The 13,932-nt window shown below is 34.9% G+C and overlaps 1 protein-coding gene across 1 annotated transcript in view; it reads left to right on the top strand.

Annotated features, from left to right (window-relative positions):
* AGMO (alkylglycerol monooxygenase) overlaps nucleotides 1-11,612 on the top strand; it is a 330,629-nt gene extending 319,017 nt beyond the window's left edge. The window contains exon 14 of the mRNA XM_049642280.1: nucleotides 10,199-11,612. Coding sequence (XP_049498237.1) covers nucleotides 10,199-10,273 — 75 coding nt within the window. The 3' untranslated portion in view covers nucleotides 10,274-11,612. The remainder of the gene's footprint in view (nucleotides 1-10,198) is intronic.
* Nucleotides 11,613-13,932: the final 2,320 nt, after the last annotated feature.

The following is a 13,932-nucleotide window of genomic DNA, read 5'->3' as shown; positions in this document are numbered from 1 at the left end:
ATTAATGTAATTTCTTGTATGTTTTACATAAAATTGACCATTTTTTTTATTTTTTTAAAAAAAAATTTTTTTTCAACGTTTTTTATTTATTTTTGGGACAGAGAGAGACAGAGCATGAACGGGGGAGGGGCAGAGAGAGAGGGAGACACAGAATCGGAAACAGGCTCCAGGCTCCGAGCCATCAGCCCAGAGCCCGACGCGGGGCTCGAACCCACGGACCGCGAGATCGTGACCTGGCTGAAGTCGGACGCCCAACCGACTGCGCCAGATCGTGACCTGGCTGAAGTCGGACGCCCAACCGACTGCGCCATCCAGGCGCCCCATAAAATTGACCATTGAATAATGTGGAGGTTAGAAGCACCAACCACCCATGCAGTTGAAAATCTTCATATAACTTTTGACTGCCCCAAACTTAACCACTAATAGCCTACAGTTGACCAGAAGCCTTACTGATAACATAAACAGTTGATCAAGACATATGTTGTATGTAATATTATTATATGCTGTATTTTTACAATAAAGGAACCTATGGAAAAGAAAGTATGATTAGGCAAATCATAAGTAAGAAAAATACATTTACGGTGCTGCACTGTGTTTATGGAAAAAAAAACTGCACTCAAGTGGCTGAGTGCAGTTCCAAACTGTGTTGTTCAAAGTTCAACTTGTATATTAAGAGTTTAAAATAATATTTTTAAATATATGTGAATGAAAAGAAAAATGTGCTATAATGCAAATGGATGATGTAACAGCTGATTGTTTTTTTCCTGACTTGTGGGAAAACTAAGACATCAAGTGAATCAATTACATACTTTGACCTCATTGTTTCCTAAGGGAAAAAAATATATTCTTGCCCATGAAATGTGGAAATTTCACATCTTTCCAATTCTTGTATAATTTGAGCTCTTTCCCAGCAGTTCAAGATATCATGTCTCCTTTAATAATCTTGGCTTTCATAATTAAAGCTCTAATTATCATCATCATCAGTATTGGTCATTATTGTAGTTATCACCCTGGTCAGCATTATCATTATTTGGAGAAGAGGAGATACAAGGTGTTGGTACAGGCTCACACCTTTTTTATAGCTTAAAAGCTAGAAAATATGCTCTTTGAATGTTTGTAGTGTTTATGTAATCAGTACCTACATTGCCAAGGCATATTGAAAACAGCTGGATGCCTGCTGCCTGCCTCCCTCTTTGTTGGAACTTTTGCCAGAACAGGTAGTCAGAAATGGAAAGTAAGGGAAAATTCAGGCATCTGGGGTGTCTCTCAGGAAGGCAGCTGTGGCTTCCTTAGGAAGTAGTCATTGTTTGCCATCAGCCAAGACTCTGTATACCCTTGGGTCCAGTTCTGGCATGGCTGGCCTAGTAGGATGCAGTTTATGACTTAGGACTTACGCGAGAAACCATTTGGGCAGTCCCATCTCTGGCAGAACTTTGAGAGAAATCCCCCAAGCTGCAAGCCATATGTGGGATGTTGGCCTTCTATTTAGCCTACTCTGGAAGGTTCCCATTTACTGGGGCTCTAATCATCCCTTTGACACAAGCAAAAACAATACAAAGAGATCTTTTCAAAACACATCCTTCCAAGGTATACTGTTGTGTTTTAAAAACCAGACATCACTATTATTTCTGTAAACATGGCATTTTTTTCCTAAAAATAAACTCATTTGTTAAGAGACTTCCTTTGTTTCCTAGATAGTGGGCAAGTACAAAGAATTTCTTTTAACAGCACACTGGAAGTCCTGGACTAGCAGTGTTGGATGGTATTCTGCATTTGCGAGCATATGGTCTTTCATATATAAATTTTTGTACACCAAGTATTAAAATTTGCCTCCATGGGAGAAAACGTAGGCTCTGACTGATGTCTGGGAGATGCCAGGAGCTGGCCTTTGTTATGTACACTACACTGAAAATCAATCTGCTGTTGTGATGAGATTATTTGGCAAGGTAAATAGGTAGGTAAACTAGGTAGGTAAATAGCAAGGTGAATATTGGTTATTATTTGGCAAACAAACCACCCCTCATTCACCATGAAAATTACATTTTGGTAAGCTAGACTTGAATGGTTGTCTTGATAATTTTTGTTAAAACAGAGTTTTGATTTTAGAATGTAAATGCCTTAAATTTCAGGAGTCAGAAATAAAAGGGAATTAGAAAGGTGTAGTACTTTGAATTTTAGATTAAGTGTCATGTTTTTCCCCATTACAAAGAGTTCTGTTAGGATACTTAAGGACCATGATTAATCCAGCAACATTTTATTAAAATATCCTCAGTTTTGGGGCGCCTGGGTGGCTCAGTTGGTTAAGTGACTGACTCCGGCTCAGGTCATGATCTCAAGGTTTGTGAGATCAAGCTCTGCATCCAGCTGTGTGCTGACAGCTCAGAGTCTGGAGCCTGCTTCGGATTCTGTCTCCTTCTCTCTCTCTGCCCCTCCCCCGTTCACACTCTGTCTCTCTCTCTCTCTCTCTCAAAAATAAATAAATATTTTTTAAATATTTTTTAAAAATCTTCAGTTTCAAACATGCTGTATATGAACCAAATAATTTTGTGCCGATGTTAGGCATACTCAGGAAAATTAAATGAAATGTGGTTTTAGTTGTAACCGGAACTTATTTTCAGAAATATGAAGTTAAAAAAAGAATTTTTAAATTCCCTGAACTATCTTCTTTTTTAAAAAAAATTACAGTAACAGTTTTCAGGGCAGGGAATCAGGCTATTTTTTAAACTTTTTTAAAGTTTATTTATTTTTGCGAGAGAAAGAGCAAGCAGGTGAGGGGCTGAGGGAGAGAGAGAGAGAGAGAGAGAGAGAGAGAATCCCAAGCAGGTTCCACACCATCAGCACAGAGACTGACACAGGGATTTAACCCATGAACTGTGAGATCATGACCTGAGCCGAAATTAAGAGTCAAACCCTTAACCAACTGAGCCACCCAGGTGCCCCAGCATCAGGTTATTTTTAATGCGTTGTCCATTACTAGTTTTAATATATAAGAATGTCTCAGGTCAGATTAGGTAATGTTCATCGAGTGACTTATTTTTCCTACTCTTGTTTTATTCCCAACTTCATAAAAACTAAAATAGACTATCCTTAGAATTTTTCACTGCTCTGATATTTTTTTCATTCTCACACCTAAAAAGGTAAAGAATGTGAGGCTCCATTGTAAGTACAAGAAGAAGATTATGAGTGTAAACAGATGCTTTTTATAATGTACGCCTTTGCTAAGATATTTTTCTGAAAGAGTGGTCAACGTTTAACCTAACATTCATTCTTACAATTGATATTTGGTTCTTTATTAATTTGACCTTATTGTAACTTTCTCTCTGTATCTCCATATTGCTTTTTATCCAGCATTTCAAACTAAAAAGTTATAAAAAAATTTTTACCCTTCTTCATTAAGAATTTTGATGATTAGAAAAATATAAAGTCAGGTTTCAGTTTTGACAAGACACGTTTTGACCATTTTATGAATATAAATCATATAATCAACTTTGGTTGTCTCTTTAATTTTTCTCCATGCTTTAATTGTGGTAAGCTTGACATTTCCTTTTACCTGTCATTTTGACAAACCTGAAGCTGGGGGCGGAGTACTAACCTGGAAAAAAACTAACCTGGAAAAAAAATTGAGAATGAAGGCTGTAAATCTAGACTATGTATATTAAAATATTTATAAGTTTTCCAGGAAATGAACATAAATTGAGGATGTATCATTGTGTATGAGGGAGAGCAAGAATGTAATAAGTAATCAAGGGCAATTTTAAAATCCCTATTACTGGATGGTAATACCCTCAGAACAAGGGTTGGTAATATTGAAAAATTTTAAAGTCTTGTATCTATAAAGACACTGTATTCATAATTTAGAATTCAAAGATGAAAAATCCACAGATGTTTTTGAGAAATGTAGCATCTATTTTCACTTTATGCTAATTAAAGTTTATACAATTTTGACCAGATGGGTTTGCATACACAGTAGCTAATTCATGATAACTGTCTTCAAGTATATTCTCTGAATTGTAGGTAGGTCTTGGAGAACTCCAAGAGATCTCTAATGTTCTTATTGATATTTGTGGTTTTCACATGTTATCATGATAGCTCAAATGTGGTATACATGAACAGTAGATATTCCATAGGGGTATTGTTGAAAAGGATATACACTTTCTTGAGCTATGTGGACTCTTAGAATAGTGAATAAATTGTGATACCCAACAGGAGATAATCATCTCTGGGGAGCTGAAGAAATGGTTACAAATGAAGATTCTGTATTTGTTATCTAAATTAACTTAGTACTTTTTTGTCACTGAAATTAGAGTCCTTTGCCCCCACTGAATAGTAAAATGCCTGATTTTTAAGGTTTTCGAATTCAGCTTAATTATTTAAACTTCTGTTCTAATGTTTATTTTGAGTTTATTTTTTTTATAAAAACATGATCATGGTATGTTTAATATATTATGTTTGAAAATTTATATCAGAATATATGTAATGATTGAAGGAAATATATATTCTTTTTAAATAAGGCATTGTTATCATGTGCATTCATATAAACTTTCTTTTTATATTGTTTTTCCCTCAGTTAAGAATTTTAATACATATTTAAAAACTAATGCAAAACAATAATGTTTGATTTAAATCTTGATAGTAGTAAATCCGATAAGACCACATATTAAAGATAGTGGTAATTGTATATGCTTTGAATAGGGTCAGAGAGAGAACACAAGACTTCCAAGTAATGGTTGCAAATAGTTGGAAATTATTTCTCTTAAGCCTTTATTTGTCTGTGCATGACTCCTAGTATTTTAGTCATATATAGAATGTACTGGAAGTTAAATCAGGAATTCCCAATTTCTCTAGAGTTGGCATTTGTCAAACTGTATCCTTAAAAATTCAAAGAAAAAAAATGTATCATTACCTATTATCTTTCTGATGTTTTCATTTCAGCAGGACTTTCAGTCTATTTGGCTCCAAATTCTGGTCTAGATTTGTTTGTATTTCTTTGTCTCTTGCATTAATAGGAAATAGAGATACTTTTAAGCAATTTAGGTTTGAACTCTGTTTTAAGTTCTTATCTGTTTATCTGTAGAGCAGAAAATGGTCCTCTCTAAAAAACCAAAATATTATGTCAAAAAGTATATTTAACAAAGAATTAGTTTTATTTTATCCAAATAATTTAGTAAAAACTTCTGTATATTTAATGTGTTGCTCTTAAAACAAATGGTTGCTATTTTCATTGTTATAGTTGTGAATAAATAGTCAGTGAATTGTTATTTTATGAACCTCATCAATGTCAGAGAAATAATTTTTAGGTAAAAATATATTCTTCCATTTAGAGGCAGGATATAATTTTTTAGACATAAAACATAGGTATATCCATTCAAGGGGAATTTTAGGAAATCAAGACAAAAGTTGTACACAAAAATGTACACAGTGAAATAAAGAGTAATATATTTTTTTTAATTACGAAAAGTGAGTTTGTAATCACTCATCACAAAAATGCTATTTCAAGTTTCTTCCTTGTCAAGGTAGAATTTATCAGGCAGCTTTACCCATCATTTATAAAATGACTTAGATTTTCTAACTTGCTCGTGCAATTCTCTAGTGATTCTGTATACGTAATTACATTGCCACTGTGGATAAGCATAAAATTAAATGAGATGTTATCTCTCAGCATATTCTATTTAAGTATTTGTACCAATAGATACAAGTTTGAGAATCCAAGTAAATTTCAGCTATCTCAGAGATTTTGTTTCTCTTGTGGGTAATTTTTCAAGTACTTTAAAACTTTCTCTTTTTTTTGCAATTTATCTGAGAGTTCAATGTTTTGAGAAGTGTGGGGTGTTGCTGGCTAGTTCTAATGGAAATAGTCCACTACCTAAGATGATATTTTATTTGCTTCTCAGGTCATCTATTTTTTTTTTTTTTCAACGTTTTTTATTTATTTTTGGGACAGAGAGAGACAGAGCATGAACGGGGGAGGGGCAGAGAGAGAGGGAGACACAGAATCGGAAACAGGCTCCAGGCTCCGAGCCATCAGCCCAGAGCCTGACGCGGGGCTCGAACTCACGGACCGCGAGATCGTGACCTGGCTGAAGTCGGACGCTTAACCGACTGCGCCACCCAGGCGCCCCTCAGGTCATCTATTAATACATTTGGTAGGCGGATTCAAACCAACAGAGACAGATATGTACATAGGTGTAAGAACGATCCACTAGCTGTGTAATTTGAGGGATAGCAGTTTGAGGAGATGTCACATGCGCACAAGTACCTCTTCTGATACTATTCTGTCTCCTTTAAGATTAGATGCCTGATTTTCTCATAAGTAGAGCCATTTTTAATAAGGCCTCTTAAAACACAGACATAACGGGGAGGGGCAGTAGAATAACTCATCGGTTCCCACTGGTGTTTTAGTATGGGTTAGTGGTTCAGATTAGCCACCTGTCAATTGATGCACTTTTTTGGAAAGAGTGAAGGAAACATGGAGAGCATCTGTACAGGCCAAAGTTCAGGCATCGGAGTCTAGGGCCCTGGGAAGTCAAGGAAATAGCCTGAAGACAAGGGCCACTAATGATGTGTTAGCTCAAGGAGGGCTTGACACCAGGAGTGAACTTCCTCTGTTTCATATTTTGAATCCAGCTGTTAAAATCTTGGGACTTGGATAAAATAAGTGTTCATTGAGTTTGTACATATCCAGAAACATCAGATCTGTGATTAGAGAAGTATGTTGCAAAAAACTGGCTTTGGTTGCCATTTAATCTTATACTAGCCTAAGTAGTAATTCTCCTGTCTTCCTTGAATAAATACTTGATTGAGAAATATGTTAATCAACAGTCATTTCAAAGGACACATTTAATCTAATCAATTATGGAGAACCAAAATGGACAGCTTGATAGAAAAATCAAGAGAAAGTTTGGACAAGAGAAAATTAAAATGGCATGACTCCAATCATCAACTGGTTTATTGAGTCCATGTTAAATAATTTTCCAGCCTAAAATTATATATTAAATATATATTTAGGATACATATGCATACACATTAAAAAGTACAAGAGAAAATCTTTTTTTTCCTACTTATTTTCTAATGCAATTGAGTGACTATTTCAAGGTCATGCATATTTTGAGAAGGGCACATTCATTGTATTAATTTTTATGATTCTGTGTCAATCTGGTTTTCATTATATATAAAAACTCCAATTTATGTTTAAAACATTGATTGTGAAAAGTGTCAGAAACCTAGCAGTTACTGACTCAAAAATCATTAGGCAAGTACAGATCACTACAAAAAAAGAGGAAAGAATTCACTACTGATGTACATATTCACTGAACTGACATCCTAGGATGTGTAGTTAGATTTTCTGAGAGATGCTATATAAACAAACACCCATATCCCAGCTCTGATATTTAGTAGTTTTGTAATTTCTTGTTAAACCACATAAATTCTAGGTTCCCATTGCCTCATGAGCAAATTGGGTACCAATCTGGCAAAGTTTGTGATGAGATTTAAACATCATAATCTAATAAGGCACCTAGGACAATGGCTAGTTTAATCAAGGGTCTCACTGCACATTAATACTGAATCTGAGTTGGATTTCTATGCATCATCAGTTCCTCACCCCATGTTTTGAAGAGATAATAAATGGGGCCAAAACCTGCCAAAGAAACAAAACAAAACTATAAATTGTTAAATATCTCATTTTTTTAAGGAGCTGAAAGCATTTTAGATAATTGGAAAAGATAAAATCCTCGTGTTTTAGTTAAGGATGGGTCATTAAGGAAATAGGACTTGATTTATAGTTTCAAAAGCAGAAAGATTTAGTTGGGAAGTTATGGGTTAACAACAAAGGCATGAACTGAATTGAACTTTTTTTTCATTCTCTCATTAGGTCAGAAGTTGTTACTATTTCTAGGATCCCAGATGGAAGTATAGATAGTCTAGTGGGTGGGGAGTAGGGAAGAGGAGAATCATGACTTACCAGCAAAATTTTACATATAGTTTAGAGGTTTCCTTCTCCCTAGCCTTCACCCTTGGAATCCTTGTGACCCGAAAAACTAAATTGAAAACCAATAAAAACTTCTTTTTTTGAGAGAGAGAGAGACAGAGAGAGGGAGAGCGAGAGAGGCAGAGGGAGAGAGAAAAATTTAAACAGGCTCTTCACCCAGCACGGAGCCTGATGCTGGGCTTGATCTCACAACCCTGAGATCATGACATGAGTGGAGATCAAGAGTCGGAAGCTCAATCAACTGAGTTACCCAGGCACCCTGAAAAACCAGTAAAAAATTCTATTGCCAAATATATTTCGGGTTCATAAATGTTATGGATCTGAATTAAACTGTTTATACTGATATTATGCATTTTTCATCTCTGTCCCATTTGAAAGTTCTCTTTACAGCTAGCCCTCTGTCAACATTACCCATCTTCATAGACTAATTCAATTCATTGCACAAAGGGCTTTCATAAATACTCTTCACCTTGATATTATTTTGCTTGGCACCATCACAAGAAATCCCATGAGGTCATTTTTCTTGAATTAGAGTCAAAAGAAACAAAATCAAAACCAACCTCTAAATATATTGTATTTGATTTCTGAAGCAACTCCATAATGTTAATATTATTCTTGACTTCTGCTTCAACATAACTGTAGATTTCATTTTTGATATATATTTTTTTATATTGTGCATATTATAGGCTGAAAGGAATGCTGTATTGGAAGAAAACTGCAGAGTGACTAATGTGAAGGATCATGGTTCTCTAGAAAGAACATATGAAAGTTTCTATATGAAACAGAACAACCTAGCCGTGAATCTAATACCATGGTTTAGGAAGGTGTTGTTGTTGTTGTTGTTGTTGTTGTTGTTGTTGTTGTTTTCATATTCAGGCTTTCACAGCATAATAACCACAATTCAAGCTATTTTCTTTGAATTGATGGCTGGCCTCAGTTAATGGCCTTGGCTTCTCCCCAGTCCATCACCCCAGAATGTTTCCCATGCCTGCATCTTATTACTTAAATTTGCTCCTTTGTATATTTTTTGGATCTTTCAGGAATAGTGGTTCTTCCTGGGGAGAAGAACTGGTCATATTTTAGTAGTTTGGAGAGGAGCTTTGCACAATTAAAAAAAAAAACATATGGAGAGACTCTTGCATAAACCCATTTGTTTGGGCTTTACTCTTTTTTTTTATCATCATACAAATAACACCTAAAATGGAGATCATAAAGCAACCTTGTAGCTTAATGTTAGTGTATAGGTAAGAGTAAAGGGAAAAGTTAGCTTAGGAGATCTCTGATGGTGTAAAGACCATGACTAGTGCTTGGATTTTACATCAAGAGAAGAGAAGATATGTGTGTTATGGCATTATGGCATTTAGATTACACATAATAAAAAATTCTGCAACCATGAGTTCTTACTGAATGACTATATAATCCTTATTGCTAGGATCATCAGAAATCAAGTTATTTTTGGCTAATTTGGAGTGATTTGTTGGGAATGTGTGATATTACTTGAAAGCAGAGAAGTAAACTCAATGAACTCTGATGGCTGCTTATTATGAGTTAGTTATGGCATGAATCTTTAAGAGAATTTTGCAGTACAGTTTTTCATACCTGTAAGATCACCAGAGTGAGAAGGTAAATCAGTAGTGATGTTTAACATTTAATTCGTGTTGGGTAAAGTTCATAACATGTTAGATCACATTACCCCAGAGAGGAATGATTCTTTATAATGTTTTTATTTCTCCTTTTCCAAATGCTTCTTAAACTATATAAACAATGAGATCATTTCATACAGTACATTCCACATGCAAAATGCCCAGAGGCCAGAAGAAAGTTCTGTTTCATTCAGTATCTAAGTTTCATAGTCCCATCCCTAGAAATGACCCAGATTTGAGAGTATAAAAAATAAAAGGCAAACACTAACTAACTTGGATGTAAAATAAATAAATAAGTGAAATAAGTAGATAAATAAATAAATAAATAAAAATAAAATAAAAGCCAAAAAACCAAAGCGTTTTACTCCCATTCTTTTCTCCGACGTAATGTGTTTTAAGTTGGGTTGGCTAAATTCTATCAGTGAACAACTGCTAGATTCAATTTGATTAATTTATAGTGTCTAAAATGCTGATGTTCATTTTCCCCTTCAAAGACATTTTAACTCAGTTGAACAAAAGTATTGATTCACTTTTAATTCTTTTTCCTCTTTGTGTTTTATTTCTTCAGATTTTTTATTCCATCTGCATTGCTTTCTGGGGAGTCAGAAGCATAAAACAACTTGCCTCCGGCCCTTGGAAATAAGTTTGTACTCAATTCTCTTGTTTTAATCAGTAGTCCACAACCACAGTATATTATGACTGTCTGTGGAAATATAATTATCTTATATAATGATTATATGAACCATTTTTTAATGAAAGGTGAATATGCTTATCTACTTTCGCTTGCTTTCCATATGTTATTTTCTATTAAAATTAAAGTGTGCTGCAATTACTTTCCTTTATTGATGGGTTTGAAAACAAGCGATATCAAATACAGTCATGTTATATTCACTTGTAGCATCTGAGTCAAAGAGTATGAGAAAAGGAAGGGAGGAAACTTAAAAAGAATGAAGATTTCATTTGCATTTTTTGACAACATTTTCTTTGCTGCATGCTAAAATTGTGCTTATATCAATATTTGTTGTCATAAACATGTGTTACATTAGTTGTCTGCATAAGGCTATATTTACCTTTGAAAACCACATAACCTAAGTAACTACATTACAGAAAAAGACATCATGGAAGTGAAAATGAGTAGAATTTACCAGAATTTGTTTATACAACAGATCAATACATATGTCTAATATGTTTGGTCAGTTTGTTTTGGCGATTTGAAGAGTATGCAGTCAGACATCCTTTGTTTTTTGAAAGCTTGCGTTATGCTTTGCTTTTACGTATTATGAAAGACCTCCATTAGTACCTATTTTTACTAACTGAAAGAAATGTTCACTTTTACAAAAAAAAAAACAAAAAAAACAAAAAAAACAAAACCTCAGGTCTTTCACAAACCTGTAATTTCAGAAACCTTTAATTCTCTGTCTCGGGTTTCCCCTGCCACCTGAAAGTAGAGCCTTCCTATGAAATCTTTCATCAGTCAAAATGGTACAAATTGAAGAAGCAATTACCATTAATTTATATGGAAAACATTAAAGCATTCCCAGACCACCCCCCCCAACAGTCCGAAACATCTCTCATAGGTTTTTCTGATACCGTAAGACATATCTTGCTAATGGATGAACAAAATAACTCAGAATAAAGCACAGATGCTCAGAGACACAGTTCAAAACTATGGCAGCTTGACGCTGAGATGCTGAGTGTGGTTCCGTGGGAAGGAGCCTGGCCCTGCAGCTCTTGCTGCTTGAGGTGTGCACAGTCTCTATAACTGCTCACTGTGAAACAAACGCTGAGTGTATTTTTGCTTTTCACCTTTTTTCATAGAAAGCAAAAATTCTCTTCATGTTTCTTACAGGTTAGGGAAAATGGGTACTAATATAGGTTTTTTTGTAAAAGTGAAGTGGCTTCATTAATGCAAAACTTTGAAAAGTAGGAGATACTTGTATTTTAAATAGTCACAATAATGTTAATAAACATTTCTAAATAAATTTATCCTAAGTGTTGTGTGTACATTATTCATTGGGACTGTAAAAATCTGCCAAGTGTTTCTTATGTAGGAACTGACATGAAGTAGCCGGATACAGTTCAAAATGGCAGGAGAAGTTGAAAGTAGTTGGAATTTTTTCCTTCCCTCCGTCCAGTATTCCTTCAATTTAAACTTACAATTTAAGTACAACAGCTCACGCTTATCCATAGTTTCGTTTTCCATGGTTTCAGTTACCTGCAGTCAACTGGGGTCTGGAAGCTGATGTACTGCCAGAAGGTCACTAGTAGCCTAATGCTATATCACAATGCTTAGGTCATTTGCCGATCTTCATCTCATCAGGTAGGCATTTTATCTTGTCACATCATCATAAGAAGAAGAAGGGTAAGTACAGTACAGTAAGATATTTTGAGAGAGAGACCATATTCACATAATTTCTGTCATAGTATATTGTTATAATTGTTCAATTTTATGTTACTCTTGTTAATCTCTTACTGTGCCTAATTTATAAATTCAACCTTATCATGAGTATGTATGTAGAAGACAAAACATAGTGTCTATATAGGACTTTGTACTGTTTGCAGTTCAGGCATCCACTGGGAGTCTTGGAATGTATCCCTTGCATATGAACGGGGACTACTGTAATCAAAATTATATGCACTAAAACAATTAATGTTCTTCTTCATTGAGCTTTGCCTATATTCATCTCCAGGATTAAGACACTGATCAGTCCGTTAGTCTCATCTTTAAAATGTGTCAGTTAAGCTGTGAACAAGAAAAATGTAGATCTATTAGAAAAATCAGACAGCAGGTGTCTATGTGGACTCATGATGCAAAATTGAAGCACATTTGGTTTTCAAACTAGTAAACCAGAGCAAGATTAAATTTTGCATGATGAAACAATTAACAAATTATATCTCTAGCGTCAGAAGCAGAGACTTGGCTTTGCTTCATTCATCTTTTTAAACTGCTTAATGTACCACAGTTAGAGCAAATACTTTAAGCCCATAACAAACATTAAACCCTGCTTTGGTTCCTTAACAGCAGTTCGTGCTGGACTTTGCATATATAGGATCATGTCAAAGCAGGGAGCCCTCTGCTGGCTTGAAATTGCTAAATTCATCGCATAAATATCCTGAATATTCATATTCTACATCTTCAAGACTTCAGTAAAAAGGTTATATCCTCATGGACTGGCAAAGAAAAGAGAGGTTTCACAAATCTTTAAGTAAGTTTTTGGTGTGTCCAAATAGTTAGTTTGTTTTCCCCATGGGTCGTGTGTGTGTGTGTGTGTGTGTGTGTGTGTGTATGTGTGTGTGTGTGTATATATATATGAATTTATAGGAATGACCTAAAAATGGGAATAAAAAATTCAAAAATGATAAAAGATATTTTCATGGGAAAACTCAGTTTTCTTGAAGTAAATGCAAATGTATCCATTCTCGTTTCTCTCTTAGCTACCCTCACCATCATGATAAATGATTCTCTTTTTAGAAATGCAAATGTTTTCAAGCTACAAATTTTCCAGATAAGTAGTGTTTCCAGGGCCTGTGTGTGTTACCTGGGGCACTTTATTCTTCGCCTTCAACCTTGCTAATTTTCCAGCCCAGTTTTCTCTTGCTGAGTACTAATACATGATGACAGATCATATAACTACTATAAATGTTGTGAATTAATCTTGAGTGATGCCATGTAATTTATGCTTACTCTTGACTGGAAGCCCTTTACCTCTCTCTCATTCTCTCAAGAGGAAAGGCACTAAAAATAGGACTCATCAATTACTTGCCACTTCCAATGGGGAGTTGTAAACCAACTTGGCAAATAATTATGAAGATTCTCAGATTTGCTAACGTACCAGAATGAAGGATAGAGATACGGAAGCTACATTTGTTGAGTAGTACTCAGTTAGAACTATTTCATTTAGTCTCTAAAATCTTGGGACTTAAGCACTGTTAATACCATTTTACAGAAGAAAATTGTGAGGCTGACAGAGGTTTAAAAACTTGCTCTGGCCTGTGAAATATAATGGGTGCCCCTGCCAAATTTAAAAACTCTCAATTCTGACAGTGAAGTCCGTGATGTTTCTCCTTTCCATGATGCCAGATATCCATGGCAAATCTTTAGAAGTATAGACTCAGGATTTTAAGTTCAGTGTAGCTCCTATTCAATTTGATGCTCCAAAGTACAAAGTAAAGTTTGGAGGGTAAGAGGCTTAGTTATAGGATTGATTCAGTGACTAAATGGATGACTGCAGAATTTCTAATCACTCTAAGAATGATAAGGCCATTGGTTTATTCATAGGATTGCCAAACGCCTAAAAGGAA

Source organism: Panthera uncia, chromosome A2 (genome assembly GCF_023721935.1).
Source record: "Panthera uncia isolate 11264 chromosome A2, Puncia_PCG_1.0, whole genome shotgun sequence".
Classification (NCBI taxonomy): domain Eukaryota; kingdom Metazoa; phylum Chordata; class Mammalia; order Carnivora; family Felidae; genus Panthera; species Panthera uncia.
Note: the sequence above shows the minus strand (reverse complement) of the source record. Positions and strands in the feature narration are given on the sequence as shown.